The 24824-nt window shown below is 44.4% G+C and overlaps 1 protein-coding gene across 10 annotated transcripts; it reads right to left on the bottom strand.

Annotated features, from left to right (window-relative positions):
• Positions 1 to 321: 321 nt before the first annotated feature.
• ssh1b (slingshot protein phosphatase 1b) lies at positions 322 to 24660 on the bottom strand. 10 transcript variants are annotated; one of them, XR_002197842.3, is made up of 16 exons: positions 24258 to 24660; positions 22733 to 22770; positions 10698 to 10798; positions 9670 to 9734; positions 9456 to 9577; positions 9294 to 9362; positions 8370 to 8435; positions 7597 to 7791; positions 7363 to 7456; positions 7135 to 7263; positions 6950 to 6996; positions 6494 to 6640; positions 5847 to 6047; positions 5057 to 5693; positions 2650 to 4808; positions 322 to 2425 (listed from the first exon to the last, which is right to left on the bottom strand). XR_002197842.3 is itself a non-coding variant. In XM_020053598.3 (15 exons), the coding sequence occupies exons 1-15, from the start codon at positions 24336 to 24338 to the stop codon at positions 3666 to 3668; spliced, it is 3135 nt and encodes a 1044-aa protein (XP_019909157.1). In that variant the 5' UTR covers positions 24339 to 24660; the 3' UTR covers positions 322 to 3665. The 10 variants fall into 10 exon arrangements, 3 of the variants coding, with proteins under 3 accessions (XP_019909157.1, XP_019909158.1, XP_019909159.1); XR_002197843.3 differs by having other exon boundaries at positions 322 to 2758; positions 3127 to 4808; XR_002197846.3 differs by having other exon boundaries at positions 3127 to 4808.
• Between the last annotated feature and the right edge of the window lie 164 nt (positions 24661 to 24824).

Raw genomic sequence — 24824 nt, 5'->3', positions numbered from 1 at the left:
ATTTGTGTTTTCTTCCCATTCATTGAAAGACAGTCAGGCAGTCCAGACCAGTTAAATGCGGACCACAGAACCTTACTTTGACATGTTTTACGCAGTGTGTCTGGGGAAACTTCAAACAGGCTGCATAATGTAACCAACTCATTTGGCTTTCCTTTCAACCACAATTTTGTTTCTTGCAGTCTCATCAGATTAACATGAGTTTTGCGACTTCTTTTCTCGTGTCATGTGTTTCAGTAGAGAACCAACGGTCTGTTAGCATTCAGTTGTAGCACTAGATCCTGGATGGTTGGGAGCAGTATGAACGACTAACAGGCCAGCAGATGGATATGCAGAGGAAATGGTTTATTCCCATGATACACATTGACTGGACATCCTTTTAACAAAAACAGTGCATTACACAATAACAGCTTAAAAAATAAAATAATTATATTAACAAAAACAATCAATGTAACAAAACTCACCCTCAACATGATTATGTTTTAGAGGTTTCTCACTCACTAAATGCCTCTTCTGAAATAAAACATCTGCAATGTTTGTTTATGATAAGGAATGAACCTCGGGGAAATAAGACAACATGTATTATGTTACATTCCCCCTCTTCCTACATCTCTGTTTTCTATACCTAGCTTTCTCTCTCACGCTCTCAAAGCATTGACCAGTTTAAGGATTGTCTTTAAAGGCGGTTGAACCCGTCCCCGGGAATGTAGATCTTTTAGTTTTTTGCCCACTTGTTTAAATAAACCCCCAGACTTTGGTCTCAATAAAAGAAAAAAAGCATTAGCAATTGATGAGCATTTCTAGCAAATGCCTGTGTGCGAGTGCAAGCGTCTGAACACGTGAACTGTGCCTGTCAATATGTACCCGACAAGGGGCTTCATGATATTTATTTTGGAGGCAGAGGTCAAGTGTCCTTTTCATAGACAGCCAGGACAGACGTGGCCAAGGCCAGAGATAAGGCACTTATGTAGAAAACGTAAAAGAAACACAAAATAAAAACAAGGACGCGAATTGAACATAGCGCAGCAGCTTTAAGCATAGCTTCAGCGGTGACTGAGATGTTGGCTGACTTCGGTCCTCCAACACGTAGCCGACTGGGTCACTGCTATGAGCGAGACGTTCCACTGAGCCCAAACCTAAATATCGTCTTTAATAACGTCATCAGAACCGTATCACAATATCAGGAAATGTTCCATATCCCTCCACTCTATATACGGTATACAGGATAGTCTGTAAACCTTCAGAACCAGTTGGTGTCAGAAGATACGTCACGATTATAACAAACACATGAATGCATTATAACAGTTGGTTGGAATCAAGCACAAACCCAAATGATCTACATGGCAGGGTGTGTGTGTGTGTGTGTGTGTGTGTGTGTGTGTGGGGGGGGGGGGGTTCAGGTCAATCCCAGTGTCAACCCTACTAACTAATAACTGCATTACCTGTGAATGAAGCCTGCTGGATCACTGACTACCAGTCATCTCAGGCAAATGATTCCAGTGCCGTATGTCATGAGCCACATAGTGTTGACTGATCACAGAACCCAGTCCATAATTATGTGGCCAAACACCAAAACACAATATGCTTTCACCTGCACTTCTGCGAACCTAATCCTGACCACATTCACCAGGGTAACCCAAGCGGAGACACTCGGCTGATTAAGAGTCATTTCCATGTCCTTTGTTCGGTTATTATCAAGCGCAGTCCCGGCTGCGTGACGCTTACCGTATCAATGGCCACCACTTAGTGTATGTACAGGTCCAGTGAAACATTGATTGACACCCTCTTTTAAAGGAGAAACAGTTCCTTAGCGCTCAGACTGACCGACAGGTTTCAGATCTTCCCACAGCACACACATCACAACCATGATTAGAACCTCTAGAAACTTGTATGCGCCTGCACACACACAAACACACACACACACACACACACACACACACACACACAAACAACTTTCAAAGCATAACTACAACCTTTTGGCAAAGTAAGTTTAGGCTGGCCGCAAAGAACCCTGCATAATATGTGCCAGTTTATAAATACAAGTACAAAATAAATACTCTAAGTGATAAAAAGGATACGATAAGGAAACCTTGTTAGAACAGCAGTCAGATTTGGGCTGTAATACTGTGATGCTGCTCTACAAACTGTGTTGAATGTTTCTTCATGTCTGCTGTAAGGAACATTCCTACTAACTACAGTGATCTTTTCTCCCACAGAAACTGGAAGTGACCACTCACGGTCTGTTCCAATTCCTCAACCTGTAGTTGTTGGTAGTTGTTCTGCTGCTAGCGTTGCCGTGCTAATGCATGATGCTCAGGAAAGCCAGTTCTTTCTTCAGCCACTACCAGATCCAGTTGAATCAGAGGCTAACTCAGAGGCTGTGCTGCTCAAATCAGACACTGTCGGGCCACATTTGGAGCCCACAGCTCTGGGGGAGGAAAAACAAGCTGTTCAATGTATGGCAACGATTCAGGTTTTTTTAACAGTACAAATGAAGGTAGTGTTGTTGTGGCATGACAGGGTTCACAAAGCGCCCAATCTACAGTACAGTACCGCAATTGTAAAAATAGGGAATAGGAGGAGAGGACGTACTAGCATGTAGAAGACAGAGGTCGACTCAAATGCTAAAAGGGGCTAGTCATCGTGACTTACTGTATTTGATTGCCTTTTGAGAGTGCTAAAGAGATGACGGAGGAAAGGCATGGCGTCAAATACATGGTATGGCTTTGACTACAGCTGGTCTGAAGAGGAGGACGGCCATCTGTGAGAATGGGAGATTTGTGAAATCCAGTCTCAAAACACTTTTAGTTGCCCACACATCCTATCAAACCCTGCAAGAATGATGACAGTTTCTCAATCAGTTTACGGAACCTTTACCAATTGCCATTTCCCACCAGCGGTGAAACTGTCGCAAAATGAAACCTGCTCCTAATAATCTAGCAAAGGAATATAAAATGATACCAGGGGAATGCCCCAAAAAATATTTCTTCAGTATTTTTCTGTCACCGTGTTCCTTCCCATCATCCTTAGCAAGTATCTGAGCCCTGTCAATCTGCTGAAGTGGAAGCTCTAGCTGTGACGACAAGGATGTGCTGTGTAACACTACACTGCCATGAACAGACTACTGACCACGGTTCAAGACATTATTACATTAAGAACATCAACGAAGGAGGTCTGGAAGAGCCGAGAGGCAAGTCAACGAGTCTCTGACCAAAACAGTGTTGAAGATGCTTGTGTTTCCGGCCGAAGAACACCGCTTTGCTTGAAGAGGCATGAACACAGTCACATAATTAAGTTATTGTTTGGTGGCGCCAAAAAACCCAAAAACAAGCTTGTAACAGTCAGTCTGCTCAGGAGCACATCAGGAGATGACAAATGAATCAAAACACAGGCTCAGTTGCAAACATTCATTGAGCTCCTTCGGAGTGTCTTCAACAGTTCTCCAGTAGTTCACCGCTCTTATTTGGATTGATAAACAGTACATACATAACAGGAATAATAATTATCTTGTACTTTTTCTTTCTTCCAGCCAATGTGTTGATAATATGTCCGAGGAGACAGACAGGAATCTCCGGGCGTGTCTCCGGGATGCGGTCAGCTGTGCTCCCACACGCTGTGTGTTTAGACACATGGAACCTGCCTCGGTGGCAGACACTGGAAACACTCAGTCAGCTCCAGGGGGTGGACGGGGGCTCGGACGGCTCTCCTCTCCCTGGTGTGGAGAGGCAGGCTGGGGGGTCAGCGGACAGCAGCCCGGCCTGGTCTACGGCTAGGTCCGAGAGGTCCTCGGTGGAGAACGTGAGGCCTCCCAGTTTGGCCAGGGAGTTGGAGCGTTTGAGTGGGGAGGGGACGGTCAGGCCGGCCAGCCTCATGCGGGTCTCGATCTCCTGGGTGCGCTGCTGGACCAGGCCTGGACGTTCACCGCGGTTGCTGTGGATACTGTCGCTGCTGGAGCTACGAGTGAGGGTTGAGCCGTGAGGGGAGGAAACAGGGGTCCAGGTCTGGGAAGAGCCCTCGGGGTAAGGCACCAGGGGAGGGTTCATCTGGGGGTCCTGGGCTGTGACCGCACCGTGGAAGGGGGTGTCAGAATGCAACCCTATTTCCCCTTCCACCTCCATCTCCATCTCCTCCACTGCCAAGCTCAGGTCCATCTGCTCAGCCAGCCCAGCCCTGGAGAGGGGCCCCTCAACAGCTAGAACTGAAAGCCTTTCCAGCTGCTCTGCTCTCTGCCTCACCAGCCCCATCCCTGTACGCTGGAGCTGGGCCAGGACCTCCTGCTGAACCTCCACTTCACCACCAGGAGGCTCCATCTCCACGCCGGTGAGCTGCAACTCCACCCCCTCAGCAGGAGGCTGTCCCACTGGCCTCTCCCCCTCCAGGCTGAGCTTCATGAAGGTGAGCTCGGTGATGGCTCCACTCCCAGCCTCCCTGCCGGGCTTCGGCTCCTGCTCCTCATCGTCCTCCTCGTCCTCCTGCAGCTCGTCCATGTCCTCTGTCTCCAGGGAACAGTGTCTGTCCCGGGGCAGCTCCTCACAGCTCATGGGTGACACCAGGCGTTGCCGGTAGGCCTCAAGGCGTGCAATGGTGGCTGGAAGGGAGGGGGACAGGGGGGCCGGGTTGTTAGCAAAATGGGTGCCAGGGGGGTCTATGGAGATGGTAGGGACCACCCCGCAGTGGCGTGCAGGGTTAAGGCGGTGGGCGCGGCCTCCGGCGGGGCGCTCACAGCGCCGCCCTGGTGGCAGACGCTGGCAGTCTTTACATGACTGGTAGGAAGGCTTCACTTTGTAAGGGTTTCCTGTGCTAGCACTGTCCTAAACAGAAGAAACAGAGAGAGAGATGGGGGGGGAGGGTGCATGGTCAGGCAGAGGGATCTGGTTTAAGTCTGTTACATTATTTTGCTATAGGTACATGCAGGGCCAGCTCTAGCCTTTTGGGGGCCCCAAGCAAATTAGATTTCGGGCCCCCTTCCCCTAGCGGTCAGGGGCCCTAAGCGACGGCTAATGTCGCTTATGCCTGGAACCGGCCCTGGGTACCTGTGGCTACTGACGGTCCCACTCACGTCGAAGGCAGCGGGGCAGCTGCGCTTGGCAGCCAGGCGGTTGCTGTTGTTGGCGTTCTCATTGTTGAAACGGTTCACGTTGACTTGCTCCTTCCTATCGTCATCCTCCGCCCCTGCCTCTCCGCCTGCGGGAGTCCGGGCCAGGGCGGCCATCTCTGCCTCCTCCTTCTGCGCCTCCTCCTCATCTTCCTCCTCCACCGTGCTGAACTCCAGCCGTAGCCTCATGTCTTCCAGGGGCTCCAGGCGGCCCCCGCAGGTCTGGGCGGCGGTGCCCTCCCCGGGCAGAGCCAGCTGGGCCATGGGGAAGCCCTCGTCCTCCAGCAGGGCATCCCGCTCCACGTCCTCGATCTCGATGAACACACTCTCCATGCCCAGCAGGGGAGGCCCGCGGACCGGGGTGGACGGTTCACTGTCCAGAGCCGTGTCCGACAGCCGTCTGAAGTAGTAGTTGTAGTTGAGTGGGTCCAGCGGCTCCGCGTCCAGGCCCATGACTCGGCAGGGCGAGGCCCCGCACCCTTCACCGCCCCAGGCCTCGTCCTCCACCGGGGTCTCCTCGCCGCCACAACACTGGCCAGACGCCTCGTCTGGGTTGTCCTCCCCACCCTCGGGCCTCCACAGTTTGTTGTGGCGTTGCTTACTGCAGGAGACGGGAGTGGATTTACACTACTGTAGATACAACCTAGCCGACACTGTTTAGACAGTTTCACCTGACCAGTGGCCACTGAATTAGGCTGTATGCTTCATGACCGTAGTACAGTTGGTTACAAACCCCCATGTTGTGCCGGCTCACCTAGCATCCAGGATGCCCTCGTACTCTGCCAGCTGCCTCATGAAACCGTCATTGGGCCGAGCGATGCTCCTCTTCTGCTTCACAAAGTTGTAAGCCTTCTCCAGACTCCAGCCGTACTCTTTCATTGCGTACGCTATGACGGTGGAGGCGGAGCGGCTGACACCCATCTTACAGTGAACCAGACATTTAGACTGGTTCTTCCTGTGGGCGGGGCAGTAGGATGGTTTAGACAGAATCAATCGATCAAATATTTTATGAAGCCCTTTTTTACAACAGCAGTTGTCACAAAGTGCTTTTATACAACGCCCAGCCTGAGAACCCTAAGAGCAAGCAACAACAGGTTTAATGCATAGTGGCTAGGAAAAACTCTGTAACGGGGCAAAACGTAGGAAGAAACCTAGAGAGGACCGTTTAGTCCTATCTAGTCTCAACACAATACAATTCATTGTGTTAAAATAAAAGTATACCCCCCCCCCCCCCCTTACATTTGATCCCAAATTACAATTCATTGTTTGAGTTTATTTTTTGCATTGACTTTTGCTCAATATCATGAAGGGTGCCAATACATCTTGACTTGGGTGTGCGTGTGTTTTAGTGTCTAGCTGTTGGAGGAGTAGGCTTCGTTTGATTGAGAAGCAGGCACTCACTTGGCTCTGACGATGAAGTTGTATGTCTCGTTCCAGTGCGACAGAAGGTCTGTGGTCTCCTCGTCATAAACCCGGATGTTGTGATAGGAGAACGTGCCTGGAAAAAAGTTGTCTATCTCCCTGGTCACGTTGAGGATGTAGCTCACACTGTGTCAAGAATAATCAAATGTCAGAAAGTTCAGCGGCTCTGTGACGGGTCTCAGGAGTGGCATGTACCTGCTGACCTTGGCATTGGAATACATAGTTATACTGTACTACGACTGGGAACCTGGGGTTGTGGTTGTGGACATGCTTTGTTCTTTACGTAACCCAGGCTAACTGCATGACTTAGTTAATGTGCGGGGAATTTCTCCTGGTCTTTTCATTTGTTAACGAAGGCCAAGTCTGACATGTTGGTCCACCAGACTCTTCGCGTGTAACTGGGATGAGATTAGTGTTAGTGAGAAACACGCTTACCCACAGTCCCGCAATTCCTCTAGATTAGAGGCATTCCACTCCGAGCCCTGGACAAGGGACAAACACACAGGAATGAGTATTAGCCCTACTCACATTACAGAGGTCAAACTACAGTCCCAGTGACAAATGGCGATAGTCAGGAGGTATGCGGTTTTCATGTAGAGAATGTCAAGAAAGACTCTGACCAGGTAGAGGTGGTCAAAGATGAGCGTGGCCTTGTCCATCTGACCCAGGATCAGTAGCATCTCGTTGTCGATGAACTCCTTGTACTCCTTCAGGTTACAGCTCATGTGTTGCTCCAGCTCCACTCTGATCTGAGGGGGGACAGGTCAGGGTACAGAGTGAGTTCTGACACAGCCAACGGATCCGTGTGGCCCCTACGAAGCCTGCTGATTGGTTGCCAGACATCCTACCTCCTTGGAAGTAACATTCTCCAGGTCCCGGAACATCATGATGCTGCGCAGTTTGGCTTTGATCGCACACTCCGTTCTCTCCCTCTCTGTCGGCCTGTACAAGACATCAGCTCGTTACCACAGTAACCCATCACATGTCGATGAAATGTCCCTGATGGACGTAACAGAAAGTACAGTACCTGAAAATTGAAAAGCTAAAATCAAGAGAACCAAATCAAACAGCCGAGGTCTTACCGGTCGACGAACATGGCCGGTGAGTCAGGCCTCATGGTCTCCAGATCGGTCATGGCGTTCCACTCGTTGATGCAGCTCTGCTCTGAGGTGATGCAGCTCTCGTAGAAGCCCATCCAGGTGAGCGCCATGCCCCCAGGGAAGTAGTTGTATCTGCGAGAAACCTCACAGGCCTTGTGGAGGATCTGCAGGGCAGACCTGAAGACACACATGTAGGAGAGGCAGTTGAGTCATATCACATATACTACTTTGCTTATCTAAATAATAACAACCTTTTTGTACAGCACTTTTCTAGTACAATTACACAAAGTGCTTTGCACACAATAAAAATAGAAATACATTAAATAATAATAATACAAATATATATAAAAACATATATTATTAAAAATAAAAGTAAAGGAAGTAACAAGAATAAACAAATAATAAACTGATGATATAGAATGTCAATATGTTGACCATTGACTAATAATGACACAGAGAGGCTTTTCAAATCCACTGCGAGTTAGGAGTTTGCTGGACCAACGTCCATTCAAATTGTAGTGGTACTGATGCATGTTAACCAGCAGATGGCCTCAAATGTACAAGCCTGAATAATTCCACTAACAGTTTATTGTTTTCCATTGAACATAAAATGTAACCAATGCCACAAGCTCAAGACTGTGAATCGCAGTAGTGCCCATAGACAGAGTCACTATGGCTTCAGTGAACATAAGGTCACCAGACAATAACATTCAGAAAAACCCCAAAACACATCAAAATACCAACCAGACACTCACCACATGGCCTGCACAGAGACTGGCTTGAAGACATGCGACCGTCCTCCAGTGGTTACACTAAATCCTCTGAGGGGAGAAAAATATTGGAGGATGGATTAGCTTGGATTCATGGACAGAGAGACAGGGAAATGGAGAGAAAGAGAGCGAAAGAGAGACAAGGAGAAAGAGAGAGACAGCGAGAGAGAATCAGAGAGAGCGTTTTCACAAACAGCGTTTCATTGGACTATTCAGGACACAGCCCAATGGAACATTCCTTAGCATAAAGAGGGATGATTTGAACAGCTCATATGGAGGGGTGATTTGAACAGCTCAGCAAGAACTCATCTGGCACACACAGGGAGGTAAAGGCCTGCAGTTCACTGGATGGCAGAGCAACTCATTCTTCTTCACTTGCATGGCTGGGCTTTGACTAATCTTAATGGTGTAATTAATGGTCAGAGGTACTCGACCTTTGTGTAAAGTTTCATGTATGCATGTGCAGCACATATACAGTGGACTGAATTGAAGTATTCCCCACATGGACTTGTTCACATATAAAGTATTACTGTAAGTTAATTGTGATTTTATTCTGTAAGTGGTCAACACAAAATATATCATCATGTCAAAGTAAAGTATTGACAAACAGATCTCTGGTTTTGTCCACCAGTTTTAAACTGATATAATATGTTTTAAGATTATTTCCCCGACACACTACATCAGAGTCCTGGGCAGAAGGGGGACAAAGGTCATAGGTGAATACCACAGATAATAAAGAATAGTGTCATTTTTTTTAGATAGAACTATTCCCCTATTACTAGATTATGGATTTCTTTCCAATATTACAATGCGAAGAATAGCACCTTTAAATGTGACAATGTCAAAGGGGTAGTCAATACTTACTCAATCAACTGTAGCTATATATAACAGAAGAAGAGTAGAGCTTACCCATCTCCATCTAAATGGATCTTGGTGTCGCTCCAGAGAGGTAGCACCATCCCGATAGAGCAGCTTTTACTGGGAATAAAAATAAAAAAAGCTAAATCAAACTCCCTGCGACATAACACGTACAGCCTGTATCACTGCCAGATGAGGAGGATAGACAGGCACCTGTCCTTATCCGTGAAGTCCATCCCTAGCAGGATATTCTCCTCGGTGTCCTGGCGCCCACTGGTGTAGACCACAACCATGTACCGCACCCGGTCTGACCAGCCGCTCTCTAACCGTACAGCCTGGGTGACCGCGGGAGGAACACATTAACCCAATAGCATTTTAAAGTTCAATCAAAATGGATGCAACATTGGTTCATGGGGATTTGGCTCACCAGCTTAATGCGGTCCTCAGAGCGCAGGGTGTTTATCATGACCTGCAGGTGTTGAGGTAAGTCCCCTGGGAGGGAAGACAGAGTCAAATACTGTAATCCATTCAGCCACTTCAACTGGGATCCAGATCGAAGCTGCTGTATCTACCAATCCACCATATAACCAGGTCCTGTTCTGCTATAAAGGCATCCGTTTAGAATAGAACCTGGGTGATCCAATACCAGCTACAACAACACCCCTGTACCAAAGTGACACATGGTAGATAACAGCCTGAGCATCTCATGACAGGACATGAACACAAATATGACACAACACAACTGAAGAGCAACCCTCCACTCAACTGATTCAACCAAGCAGAAACAGTCCGATGTGCAAAAATAAAGACCTGCCAGTTTTATCAGAGCCAAGAGTCGACTTCAACGCGGACCCGGGAGCGCTCCTCACATTCGTGTTGCAACGTAATGGGGGAGAAGAGGGGAGGGGTTTGGCAGTGTTATGTCGTCCCATAACACTGTTATGGGACGACACCCTGCACAAGTCTCACTGTACGTGCACTCCCACACCGCCGAGGTCCGCTGCACTGCGAACTGGTTAGTCCAGCTTGGTGAGCTTATGTAACATCTTCATGAGGGAAATCAAACAAGAAGGCCCCACAAAGACCCATTTTGTCTGGTTTGGCTTCTCCCTTTCAAATCCCATTTTAAAGAACAAACAGGCGTGGAACCTGCTTGGGACAAAACCGGGTTGCTCTCTGGGCAGGCTCTTGGGTCACTGACAGTATGCTTTGGACAACATTACCTACTTTGACAATATTACCAAAGATGAAAGCAGTACCTGTCGAGAGGGCAATATTCTTTACAAACACGGGGGAAACGTAGGTTCAACGCTAAGCCGACATCAGCAAATAACAACCTGGTCTTTGCTTAGAGCTTATTCAGAGGCACTGTTGAGGTCCACTAAATGAGGGTGAACCTGCGTGTTTGTGGTGCACATACAGTGTGTGTATGTGTCTGTGTGCGTGCGTATTTACCTGCGTGTTTGTGGTGTGTCGGGGTTTTAGGGCCCTGTGTGTTGGTACCCTGCTGTAGGAAGAGCGCAGCTCCTTTCACCATGAAAAAGCTCTCGCTGAGGCTGAAACACACACAGACAGAGGAAAAGGGCTGTCAGACTTTAGAATTCTATGTCCTAACACAGAAGACTGGGAAACATTAATTACAGAAATGAAAGTGCATACCATTTTATAAGTAGGCCACACAGATCATCTCAATCAATTCACTGTATTGTTAGAACGGTGTAGCTACGGTAGTAAGGAGCTGTACTCGAGACCAGAGCCATTGCTACACCTGTTGTGTCTCCTTCCCATGCAGCATTGCTCCATTGACAAAACTGCTCAACAGACGTCAGCAGGTTCACTCCAGTGAGGTGAAAGGTCAACGTTCTGTTTCAGACAATCCTATAGCAGATGTGGTTCTGTTAACTGTCCAACACTAAATATCCGGCTCCCTCATCAACGAGTCAGGCTGGTTTTTTCTAGAACCAGGACTGGAGACAAATGACCCTGAGAAATCAGGGAGCAGAGCTGTATTAGGACAAAGTAACAGACTGGGATGGCTGATGATTGCTTTTTCCAAGGCTCAGGGACCGGCAGGGAAGGACGTTCCGAGCTCCTCACAAAGTAAATGTCAGCAGACTTTAAAGACCTTTCCTTGATTAAATATTTGCCTCAGATGATGAACTGACAGTATGAGGGACGAGGTCCGCTGAACTTTAGGGAGGTGGACTGTGCCCACCACTGTATTATTTCTTCATCTTCTCCAGGGATGGCCTCCAGTGACTACCCTAGCACCAATCCTGGAGGCACTGACCACCAGCAGGATAAAAGATACATTTCCCCTGTACTCAGCAATGTCCAGATGGGCTGGGCGTTTGTTGAACATTAACACTGACCAGGAGGAACAGAGGTAGGCGTTCGCTGACCAGGAGGAACAGAGCAAGGCGTTCGTTGAACATAACACTGACCAGGAGGAACAGAGCTAGGCATTCGCTGACCAGGAGGAACAGAGCAAGGCGTTCGTTGAACATAACACTGACCAGGAGGAACAGAGCTAGGCGTTCGCTGACCAGGAGGAACAGAGCTAGGCGTTCGTTGACCATAACACTGACCAGGAGGAACAGAGCAAGGCGTTCGTTGAACATAACACTGACCAGGAGGAACAGAGCTAGGCGTTCGCTGACCATAACACTCACCAGGAGGAACAGAGCAAGGCGTTCGTTGAACATAACACTGACCAGGAGGAACAGAGCTAGGCGTTCGCTGACCAGGAGGAACAGAGCTAGGCGTTCGCTGACCATAACACTGACCAGGAGGAACAGAGCAAGGCGTTCGTTGAACATAACACTGACCAGGAGGAACAGAGCTAGGCGTTCGCTGACCATAACACTGACCAGGAGGAACAGAGCAAGGCGTTCGTTGAACATAACACTGACCAGGAGGAACAGAGCTAGGCGTTCGCTGACCATAACACTGGAGGAACAAAGCCAGGCTTTGTTAACAGACAGGCTCTCTTGCTCTGCCATCACACAAAGCGCCTGGCATGGAAGAGTGGATCTGTCACAAGATCTTTTGTTCACCAGACCTTTTGCTCTGCTGATACTTAGCATTGTCTCTTTACAGAAAGTCCTGAAAATATTGATTATATTGAGGATGATTAGGGTGGCTTTGGTCAAAAAGTCAGGGAGTGGGAGTACCATAGGAAATCTGCTGGTCATGTCTTGTAAATGGGAACTCATATGTACTTTGTTACATTAATAAAAAATAGAAATAAGAGTGATAGTTTGATGACTAGACCTATAGAGGGGTTAATTAAAAAGTCTCGAGCAAAGGGTGATTCATCCATTACACTGTTACTGAGAACAATCAGAGCCTGTTCCTGTATCTCTAACACAGCTGGGAACACTAGACTTCTGAAAGGAACACGCAAGATAGACAGCATAAAAATGTAGTCACAATTTCAAAACACTTAAGATGTGGAACATAACCTATGAATTGGAATTCATTAAACATTATAGACAAAATAGTGTATATAATGTTTTTTTTCAGGATGTATTAAAGGAAAGAAATGACAGTACTTAACAGCATTTTTTCAGGGACCCATTTCGGCTTGTGCGCCCTACTTTTAATAACTACTAGCTGGAATGATGAAAAAGCTCAGAAAAATCCCTCTAAAACACACATGTAAGCAATCCCAAAAGATCAAAGGTAAGATTAAAGAAAGAATAAGTTGCTTTCAAGCAAACAGAAGCACAGAGCCATACAACTAAATGTGAAACCTTTATACCAACGACAGAAAGTGCAGAGTGCAAAAGTACTATATTTCAGGTTTACAATCCTTCAAATCACCTTCACTTCACTTTTTTCTGTACAAGTTGTTCCGGCAGGATCGTGTGCGACGGACTTACATTCGGCAGATTTCTCTCTGGGTGAGCACTGCGTTCTCCACAAAGTGTGGCAGCATGGTAAGCATGGCTTCCTGCGAGGGCTCCACCGCAAGATGCATCCTGACGCTTGTGACTGGGTCTTCCCCTCAGTGCCCCCTCAGCTCTCTGGTGTTCACCAGCTTCCTCGCAAGATCTCCTCCACCCTTGTAGCTTTATATCACATTCGTCAGTACAAACAAATTTCACAAGCATTTTGTTCCTCAAAAACTATTTTGGTGTCCAAAGCACAATTCCAAGAACTGCCCTGGGTTTCTTTTTTTTACCCCCCCATCAAAAAAGGAGAATAATCGTGTTCAACTAGTCTGATCATGTATCCTGTCTTGGTCTGGTGAGTCCGTCCCTCCCTCCTGTCCGTCTGGGTTGCGAGGATCAGGCTTCAAACTTCGCCTCATCAGCTCCGCTTGCCTTCCGTCTGCTCTGTCTACCAACAACCATTAGTAGCAGCAGCTTATCTTCTCCTCACAGCACGCGCTTGAGCAATCAGCACTCCCTCTGCAACACTCCGTCACAAAAGCACCATTCAATAATATTTTGTGTTGGCTGGGCTGGGTGGGTTGGGTGGCTTGGAATCTAGCTCTGCAAAGCTTCAGTCTACAAAGCACATGTCTTTAGAGTGGAGGCGGTTTGACATGAAGGACCCCAGAAAAAAAAGACTGATTAGTTACCGAGCCAAAGGAAACACAAAATTATTCACTGGCATATTCAACTTTGTATGAACCTCAAGCAACATCAGTGGTTCCCCAAGGATGTTTTTCAGCAGTGGTGACAAAGTTAGTTGGAAACTGTTCGTGGACATGGCCAATTGTGGTGTCATTGACCAAACAATTGAGGCTCTCCTCTTGGTCGCAGAGACAATGTCTTGCACATTTTGTCATGATGGATAATAACATTTTACAGTATATATCTAATCTCCCACAATTCTTGATATTTTGCCATGTTCACATTAGGGCTGTTATCAGGCTAAGATAGCATGACATAATACTGGTCAAACGACCATAATCTTTCTGTTTTCTGACAGTTTCAAATGCATGTTTAGCTGTGAATATACCTAGGTTGGCGACCAAGAGTCTGTGATTGTAATAGCGCTGACTCTTTTCACATTGTTTGATGCTGTTGAATCAAACTTTTTAATACATTTTAGAAATTCCTTGCTAAAATGTATGGTAAAGTGTGGTTTTTCCATATGCTTGTTTTGTTTATTAACAAAAATATTTGGGATAATCTTTTTTAAATTGCAGTCTACATTGCATTACCCAAAAATGACAAAATGAAAGTGTCCCAATTTATAAAAATAAGAAAACTGAAATAACTGTACATAAGTACTGTATTCGGACAATTCAAGCCCACAGTGCTCTGGAAACATTTAATGCTTTAGCAACCTTCCACTGATCTATACCAAATCTCAGAGGTCTACAGCAAGTTCCTTGGCCTTCATGGTTGGTTTGTGCACTGACATGCTGTGTGAGACAGAATGAGGGACTAGAAAGTCCATATATATATGAGTACTTTGCCAAGGCACTGTATTTACAATCATATGAATAAGTACATATTTATTAAGACATTTGGAAAATTGATAATTTTTTACTTCAACACTATTAATAAAAAAAAAGAAAATACGAAATATTATTACTCGCAATAATCTATTAATAAAAAATCAACAGAAATGCAATTTCATAATGCAGAAGAAATAAGACACCTTGCTGGTGTTCATTCATCGACTGGGTGGAATTTTTGCCTCCTTTAAATGTGTTGACCTCCTTTAAAATTGATTTAAAGACGAGAAGAAAACTGGTCAGGGAGGCTTCCAATAGGCCTACAGCAACATTAAAGGAACTGCAGGAATTTCTGGCAAGTACTGGCTGTGCTACATGTGACAACAATCTCCCGTATTCTTCATTTGAATGGGGCTATGGGGTAGGGTGGCAAGGTGGAAGCCTTTTCTTATAAAGAAAAACATCCAAGCCCAGCTGAAGTTTGCAAAAACAAAAATCAAGTCTCCCAAAAGCATGTGGGAAAATAAAACCAAGGTTGAACTTTTTGGCCATAATTCCAAAAGGTATGTTTGGCGAAAAAACAACACTGCCCATCACCCAAAGAGCACCATACCCACAGTGAAGCATGGTGGTGGCAGCATCATGCTTTGGGGCTGTTTTCCTTCAGCTGGAACCAGGCCTTAGTCAGGGTGGAGGGAATTATGAACAGTTCCAAATACCAGGCAATTTTGGCACAAAACCTTCAGGCGTCGGTTAGAAAGCTGAAGATGAAGTTCACCTTTCAGCACGACAATGATCCAAAGCACACATCCAAATCCACAAAAACATGGCTTCACCAGAAGATTATGAACTTTTTGGAATGGCCCAGCCAGAGCCCAGACCTGAATCCAATTGATCATCTGTGGGGTGATCTGAAGAGGGCTGTGCACAGGAGATGTTCTCACAATCTGACAGATTTGGAGCAAATAGAAGAGTGGGCAAATATTACCACGTCAGGATGTGCCATGCTAATAGAATCCTACCCAAAAAGACTAATAAAATCAAAAGGTGCTTCAACAAAGTAATAGTTTAAGGGTGTGCACACTTATGCAACCAGGTCTGTGAGTTTTTTATTTTTCCACCTCAAAAATTCCAGTTTGTTTTTTTAATTTAATTGTTCATGTTATAGGTCAAATTAAAGGTGGAAATTGTTCTGACATGATTTATCTTGTCTCATTCTTTTACATCACAAGAACCTGGCATTTTAAGGGGTGTGTATACTTTTTATATCCATTGTATGGATGCTGCATCTCTTGTACAAGCATTTGCACAAATGTGGATATTAGGTTAGTACTGAATGCAAATCAAACAAAGTATATGCTATTCACATGGTTCCAAAATATGCGTTTCCATGGCTACCTTTGACAGTTCTGTCATAGAATGTGTACCCACCAACAAATATCTTGGAATTTGGTTAGAATAGAATCTGTCTTTTAAAACACAAATTACTGAGTGTTGAAGCTGAAGATGAAAATTGGTTTCTCTCATTGAAACAAATCATTTTTGTCTGCTCAGAATAGAAATGTAATTGTGCATCCCACTTTCATGTGGGTGCTAGATTATGGTGATGTGCTTTATATTTATGTGCCTTATTGTCAGTATTGAAATCTCTGGACTCAATCTATCATCCAGCCTTCTGTTTAACTACTGGTACAAACCTTCACAGGCATCATTGTCTTTTGTACAATTCAGATGGCTTTGAATCACAGATTTCAAGAAGGGCCACACATTGGTTGATGTTTGTTTATAAAGCTGTCCAGCAGAAACTCATTTCAAAACTGTATTGGAAAAACAGCTGTTATCAGCTATGCTCATTAGACTGGCTGCTCCTACAGATACCAAGGGCTTACTGTTGAGTTAGGTAAAACTACATTTGACCACCATGCCCCCTATTCATGGAATGACTTGCAGAGTAAACTCAAGTTAGAAGCCTACAGGCAGTTTAAATGCTGAAGGCAGTTTAAGTATCAATGCTTTTCTTAATGTATGTTTGCTTCATATCTATGTGTTTCTGTAAGTATGTTTCCTTATATTATATATATATACACACACTCACCTAAAGGATTATTAGGAACACCTGTTCAATGTCTCATTAATACAATTATCTAATCAACCAATCACATGGCAGTTGCTTCAATGCATTTAGGGGTGTGGTCGTGGTCAAGACAATCTTGGTGAGCAAAGTGTAGCCTCTTTTTCCTATTTGTAGTGGAGATGAGTGGTACCCGGTGGGGTCTTCTGCTGTTGTAGCCCATTCGCCTACAGGACTGCCGCATACTGGATGTTTTTCCCTTTTCACACCATTCTTTGTAAACCCTAGAAATGCTTATGCGTGAAAATCCCAGTAACTGAGCAGATTGTGAAATACTCAGACCGGCCCGTCTGGCACCAACAACCATGCCACGCTCAAAATTGCTTAAATCACCTTTCTTTCCCATTCTGACATTCAGTTTGGAGTTCAGGAGATTGTCTTGACCACGACCACACCCCTAAATGCATTGAAGCAACTGCCATGTGATTGGTTGATTAGATAATTGCATTCATGAGAAATTGAACAGGTGTTCCTAATAATCCTTTAGGTGAGTGTATATAACCCTAAACCTATCCCATGATGCAGATACTCCGTTGTGTTGGATTTGTCCTAAATATAAGGCCTTGAATTTATGTTTATGTTGCAGTATTTAACTTGTGCCTTGTAAATATTTTGATTGGGTACATGATGTATTCTTTTCACTCTGTCAATGACTGTCATGGTGGAGTCACTACAAAGTAGTCGATCTAAACGTAGTTCTCCCATCATAGCAACTGCAGTCTGTTGCTGTGGCCTTGATATATATATATATATATATATATATATATATATAAACATACAACACCAGTCAAAGGTTTTGACACACTTAACCATGCTTAACTATTCACTTGAATGAGTAAGTGCATCCAAACTTTTGACTGGTACTGTGTAAATTATAACATTTTTTTTTCCCACAAGCAAGTAGGATGCCTCATGTGTTGACATGCTACAGCCCAGTTTGTGATCCTTTAGTGAAAATTGGACACCTTGAAACATGTTTGTGAACAAGTTACACCCACAACACATGATGACTGGATGGAATGAATGTCCATCACGTCTCTGATATTCTAAACTCATCCCCACTCCCCAGGCTATTGCAAACATTGAGTTGAACTGTCAGGGAACTAAATGTTCTCCTTCTGCCTTAACTAAACTTGTCAAAAAAAGTAAGAAAATAAAGTGCCTACGTAGCAAGCTTAAGTGTACATGATTGATGTGAAATATCAATAACCATTTTAGCACATTCAATATCAAACCAAAGTCAGGTGAGTAAATAGGTTCTGGTCCAATAAATTTGCTAACAACAAAAGCCCTTTCTTTCGCCAGATAGAATCGGGATAGCAGGAATCCAAGGAGGGTGGGTTGAATGGGTTTAGTATTCTCCCAAGGAAAGTGAACTTCCTATGAATTAGCTTTGCTGGGTAGATAAAAATGTGTGACACTGTATATTGCCACTGGGGTCTATACAATCAGAAGAAATAATGCGGGATATGTTTGTTTTTGGTTGTGCATACGTGTAAAACATCTGGCAGTTTGTAGTTCAACCTGTTCTTGATATGATATGCTAGGCTACGAAACTTACATAATGTGGTATGAATGGAAAACAAAATAAATCATTTAAAAATGTAAATCCCCGTTAATTAATACAGAGCAATATACCTGATGTGATTTGTAAAGCAACATTTTACTCTAATTTAGACTTGCCTAGACAAAGGAAGGGAATACTAATGCAATTACAATATTTAAGGTATTACTGTATATTTATCTATTGTATTGTATAGATTATTTTCACAAACATTATAGCACATTTGTGTTGGTGTACGTCAATCACAATAAACAAATTAATCAATTCCTTTGCCATTCAATGCTATTCAATGCAGCGAAATATTCCAAATTTCAAGGGAGGTGAAGACTTATTAAATCCAATCTAAAGGAAAGCTCAGTGCAAACAAGAACACCCACATACACCAGCACATACATACATACACACACAGCCAACCACAGTCCCTTCAGTCATGAGGTCAACACTCTCCTTGGCAGTTGCATAACCCTGTCTGATGCTTGGTGTTTCTGGCTGACGGAGGAAGGGTGCTGTGAGAAACCAAGGGCTGCTGGAGGGTAGAATGTGGATCAGGTTTCTGCTTGACTGACACAGTACGGCCTTTAGAAAAGCAAAGTCCCTGGTATCACTGGGTCCTTGAGAATGAGAGGAGAAGTTTCAATATGAACAGGGCTGGCCCACTGCCAAGCAGACTCTTCAATTACCAGCGGCGTAACTATTCTGCCTAACAACATGTCACTGGGTCGGCAACTCCTTAATCCTATCAACTCAATCATTTAGCCTTGCAATTGCAATAATACTTGATACCATACCACTGATATCACACATTTCCTTTTTGTGTATTTGTCATTTTCTAGGCAGAAGCAACACAATTTTAAATTAAAAAAAGTCACTCTCCATCTGCCTTTAAAATGTTTTCTCTATCTAATTTATAGCACAGAGAATGTAATCCAGAGTAATGTTAATGTTATAACCTCACCCGCCTGTTGTCTACATGTCTACAAGATTTTGTGAAAGGCAGCAACATATAAGGTTGGAGAAGAGAACCCAAGACTGCAGCCAACACTCAACAACATGGCCAAATAGGTCTTATCACCTCTCTGACCAAGAAACTCTGACAGTCTAATTTAGAACAAAACCAGACTCAGCGCAACCCCATTACATCACTTCCTGCTGTAGCTGAGAAGAGAATGCCATCTGCATTACAGAGCCGCAGCTCTACAATACAGCTGAACAATGTTTCTTATTACCTTTCCTAGCCCTACTTCGGTGAATAGGGGTCCCTTGACTGTACATGCACAGTTTCTTAGGCTTATACGAGGCACTGACCCACTAATATATATACAGTTGTGCTCAAAAGCTTGCATACCCTTGGAGAATTGGTAATATATGTAAAGTTTGTAAAGAAAACATGTGAATGTGAGTGAGCAGGCAAAACACATGTCTTTTATTTCTTATAGGATTCACATTCAACTGTAGGTCATAACAGAATGACACAATCATAAAACAAAACATGGCAACAAAGAAACAAAATGAACTGACTCCCGTTCAAAAGTCTGTATACCCTTAGTTCTTAATACTGTGTATTGCCCCCTTTAGCTTTAATGACAGCATGCAGTCTTTTCTAATAGTTATCTATGAGGCCCCAAATTCTTGCAGGTGGTATAGCTGCCCATTCATCTTGGCAAAATGCCTCCAGGTCATTCAAATTAATTGGTTGTCTTGCATGAACTGCACGTTTGGGATCTCCCCAGATTGGCTTGATGATATTAAGGTCAGTAGACCATGATGGCCACTCCAGGACCTTCACCTTTTTCTTCTGTAACCTCTGGAGGGTCAACTTGGCCTTGTGCTTAGGGTCATTGTCGTGCTGGAAAGTCCAAGAGCGTCCCATGCACAGCTTTCGTGCAGAAGAATGCAAATTGTCTGTCATTTTCTGATTATATGCTGCGTTCATTTTGCCATCAGTTTTCACAAGATTCCCTGTGCCTTTAGAGCTCACATCTCCCCCAAAACATCAGTGAGCCACCACCAGTGGGGATGGTATTCTGTTCACTATAGACCCTGTTGACCCCTCTCCAAACATAGTGCTTATGGTTGTGACCATAAAGCTCTATTTTAGTCTAGGCACTCCAAATTACATTGTGCCAGAAGCTGTGAGGCGTGTCAAGGTGCATATTGTAACCAGGCTTTTTTGTGGCATTGGTGTAGTAAAGGATTCCTTCTGGCAACTCGACTATGCAGCTCATTTTTGTTGAAGTATCATTGTATTGTGCTCCTTGAAACAACCACACCGTCTTTTTCCAGAGCAGCCTGTATTTCTCCTAAAGTTACCTGTGGGTTTATCTTTGTATCCGGAACAATTCTTTTGGCAGTTTTGGCTGAAATCTTTCTTGGTCTGCCTGAACTTGGCTTGGAATCAAGAGATCCCCGAATTTTCCTCTTCTTAATAAGTGATTGAACAGTACTGACTGTATTTTCAAGGCTTTGGATATCTTTTTATATCCTTTTCCATCTTTATACAGTTCCATTACCTTGTTACACAGGTCTTTTGACAGTTATTTTTTGCTCTTCATGGCTCAGTATCTAGCCTGCTCAGTGCATCCATGTGAGAGCTAACAAACTCATTGACTATTTATACACAGACACTAATTGTAATTTCAAAAGCCACAGGTGTGGGATATTTACCTTTAATTGCCAGTTTCACCTGTGTGTGTCACCTTGTGTGTCTGTAACAAGGCCAAACATTCAAGGGTATGTAAACTTTTGATCAGGGCCATTTGGCTGATTTCTGTGATCATTATGATTTAAAAAGGACCCAAACAACTATGTGATAATAAATGGCTTCATATGATCACTATCCTTAAATAAACATGTTTTGCATGATCAGTCATATTTTCTAAATCAATGCCAACATTTCACAATTTCTGCCAGGATATGCAAACATATGAGCACAACTGTACATATATACACTCACCTAAAGGATTATTAGGAACACCATACTAATACTGTGTTTGACCCCCTTTCGCCTTCAGAACTGCCTTAATTCTACGTGGCATTGATTCAACAAGGTGCTGAAAGCATTCTTTAGAAATGTTGGCCCATATTGATAGGATAGCATCTTGCAGTTGATGGAGATTTGTGGGATGCACATCCAGGGCACGAAGCTCCCGTTCCACCACATCCCAAAGATGCTCTATTGGGTTGAGATCTGGTGACTGTGGGGGCCATTTCAGTACAGTGAACTCATTGTCATGTTCAAGAAACCAATTTGAAATGATTAGAGCTTTGTGACATGGTGCATTATCCTGCTGGAAGTAGTCATCAGAGGATGTGTACATGGTGGTCATGAAGGGATGGACATGGTCAGAAACAATGCTCAGGAAGGCCGTGCCATTTAAAGGATGCCCAATTGGCACTGAGGGGCCTAAAGTGTGCCAAGAAAACATCCCCCACACCATTACACCACCACCACCAGCCTGCACAGTGGTAACAAGGCATGATGGATCCATGTTCTCATTCTGTTTACGACAAATTCTGACTCTACCATCTGAATGTCTCAACAGAAATCGAGACTCATCAGACCAAGCAACATTCTTCCAGTCTTCAAATGTCCAATTTTGGTGAGCTTGTGCAAATTGTAGCCTCTTTTTTTCCTATTTGTAGTGGAGATAAGTGGTACCCGGTGGGGTCTTCTGCTGTTGTAGCCCATCCGCCTCAAGGATGTGCGTGTTGTGGCTTCACAAATGCTTTGCTGCATACCTCGGTTGTAACGAGTGGTTATTTCAGTCAAAGTTACTCTTCTATCAGCTTGAATCAGTTGGCCCATTCTCCTCTGAACTCTAGCATCAACAAGGCATTTTCGCCTACAGGACTGCCACATACTGGATGTTTTTCCCTTTTCACACCATTCTTTGTAAACCCTAGAAATGGTTGTGTGTGAAAATCCCAGTTACTGAGCAGATTGTGAAATACTCAGACTGGCCCGTCTGGCACCAACAACCATGCCACACTCAAAATTGCTTAAATCACCTTTCTTTCCCATTCTGACATTCAGTTTGGAGTTCAGGAGATTGTCTTGACCACGACCACACCCCTAAATGCATTGAAGCAACTGCCATGTGATTGGTTGATTAGATAATTGCATTAATGAGAAATTTAACAGGTGTTCCTAATAATCCTTTAGGTGAGTGTATGATTTAGTATATATTTATCTATATACACACACACAAACAGCTGGACATTGCGGCCCATAGAAATTCAGCCAGGCGTCACCGAGGCTGTTTATATAGATTATATGTCACTGTATTATATGAGCGCCCTGAAAACAACCTTTTCTAGCTCATAATATGTTTTGATTTGACTTAAAAGACCATGGCGCCCGGGTATGGATAGCCTCTTACCTCAGATTGGCCCTCCGGTCATCATCACTCCCAACATCCTGCAAGACAAAGACAGATGTTGTACATGCTGTGGTAGGGCCAGTAGAAACACACACCAGTGACACCATCATGGTTATGCAGAACAGCAGCATGACCTCCCACGGCCTCTTTAATGAGCCTACCATTCTTTTCTTTAAAGATACGGGCATGGGGACCATTCCGAACTGGTACTTTGGATGTAAGTCACTAAGTCTAGGTTAGGCATGTGCCCTACTGTACAACAGCAATGAGAGTACTTCCCAGGGACTCAGGGTAGAGTGGTTGAGGGTGGTTGTTGTAAAAGATCTGCATAAAGTCCTCGCTGTGTTCCGAGTGCAGCTTACAGCGGTTTTGGACAGGCTACGGTGCTAAAGACGGTGCATCATCACCTTATCTGGGGATCTTATGTTGAAGAGGCTATTTAATATTGCAGCTCGTATTAATTAAGTGACTTGAAGCTAATGGAATTTAGATACATTTTAAGAATACAAGAATATATTGATACAGGATTATACCGTAGGTCACCAGCTCTGCATCAAATAATTTCTTCAGCAGTACCTTAAATAATGTAATTAGTATGACATCATTTCTGCAGCAGTCTGCCTTGAGTGTGTGTATGTGAGTGTGTGTCTGGGCATGAAGGCACCTGTCTCGATGGGATTTCAAGCCGTGATGGGTTTAGCTGCCTTTAAAAGTCATGGCCTGAAGGAAATGCATGATTAGACGCCTTATTAAGAAGAGCAGAGTGATGTACTCCGCTGTTTTAACTAGCCTCATGGGACAAAAAGCTAATGCTTTACATTATTTTAATGTGCTACACACTGCCATTGAATACAGTATATCAGCGCCCTCTACTGGCAATACATTGACACTATCTATGATCTCATATGTTTAGAAATATCAGCACACCTGCCACAGTAGCCTTATTTTTGACAGTGACTTGAAACCTTGAAACAAGCGGGTCCCAACTGCAGCATCCAGGGCCTGAATTGCAAGTGATGTACATTAGCAATATAGCCGAATCATTCTGATGAATCTCACTCAATAAAAAATTGGTAGCAGTATCGATGGAAATTAAAACACTTAAAACACAAAATGTACAAAATCCAAAGAGTGCTTATAAGTACCTAAACGTATATACACAATATATAAAGCATAGAAGCAGAACGCAGAAACAAAATGATACCAGCAATGAACGCATTGTTCTTGTAACTAATCCCCGGCTCAGATTTTGTTTACAATCTAACGGCGAGGGCTGTACTTTCCTCCTGTTTTAAACGCGATCGATTTCATAAAGTCAATTATTAAATTCTGTCCATACAAAACGGCATTTGTCGTGTTAAATGCATTGTCACTACATTGGAATACATCTACTGACAACTGAAAACGTCCTCTGCTATGCAGGGCCTAGTAGATGAGAGAACTAGGTAAGGATGCATCCTCGGCGTTTCCTCCAAAGCGCTGCCTACGTAGCGAATATCCCTCGCGCTTGACCGTTTCCACTTACCTCCCCCGCGTTGGTGGTGGCGGTGCTTGCGGTGGATGCTGCGCTGGGGGTGGGAGAGCGCTGCAGGGTTACCAGCGCCATGGCTGCCTACTGCTACGGAGGAGGGGAGTTCTTTGAACAGGGGAAGAAAGGCGCGTTGTTTTGGGACAAGATGCGCCGAGATTGTCACTGAGCAAGAGAAAATGCTCAGAATCGCATTAAATATTCTTTGCCTCTGATTTTACAATCCTTATAAATCCATCACTTCCGCCTCGCCCATCCTCCACAGTTCGTTTTAGATTAGTCATTTGTAAACAGTTGTAAACGCAACTATACAATCGTGTTGCTCTATGTTATATGACATTTTATTATGCAGACAAACAAAACACATCGTAGGTTGCATGCGGAGCAGAAGTGACATGCGCTTCGGTTCTGACACTTTGCCGGACGCTGTGATTGGCTGCTTCGGTTTGCGTGCTCGCTGTCATTGGGCCAATGTCGTCAAGGTGACTATTTTTTGTCACTGGCCAGACTAGGCTATCACTCTCCCCAGAAACCAAAGTCTATTTATTATGAGTATTGGTGTGA

The sequence above is a fragment of the Esox lucius genome, chromosome 14 (genome assembly GCF_011004845.1).
Source record: "Esox lucius isolate fEsoLuc1 chromosome 14, fEsoLuc1.pri, whole genome shotgun sequence".
NCBI lineage: Eukaryota > Metazoa > Chordata > Actinopteri > Esociformes > Esocidae > Esox > Esox lucius.
Note: the sequence above shows the minus strand (reverse complement) of the source record. Positions and strands in the feature narration are given on the sequence as shown.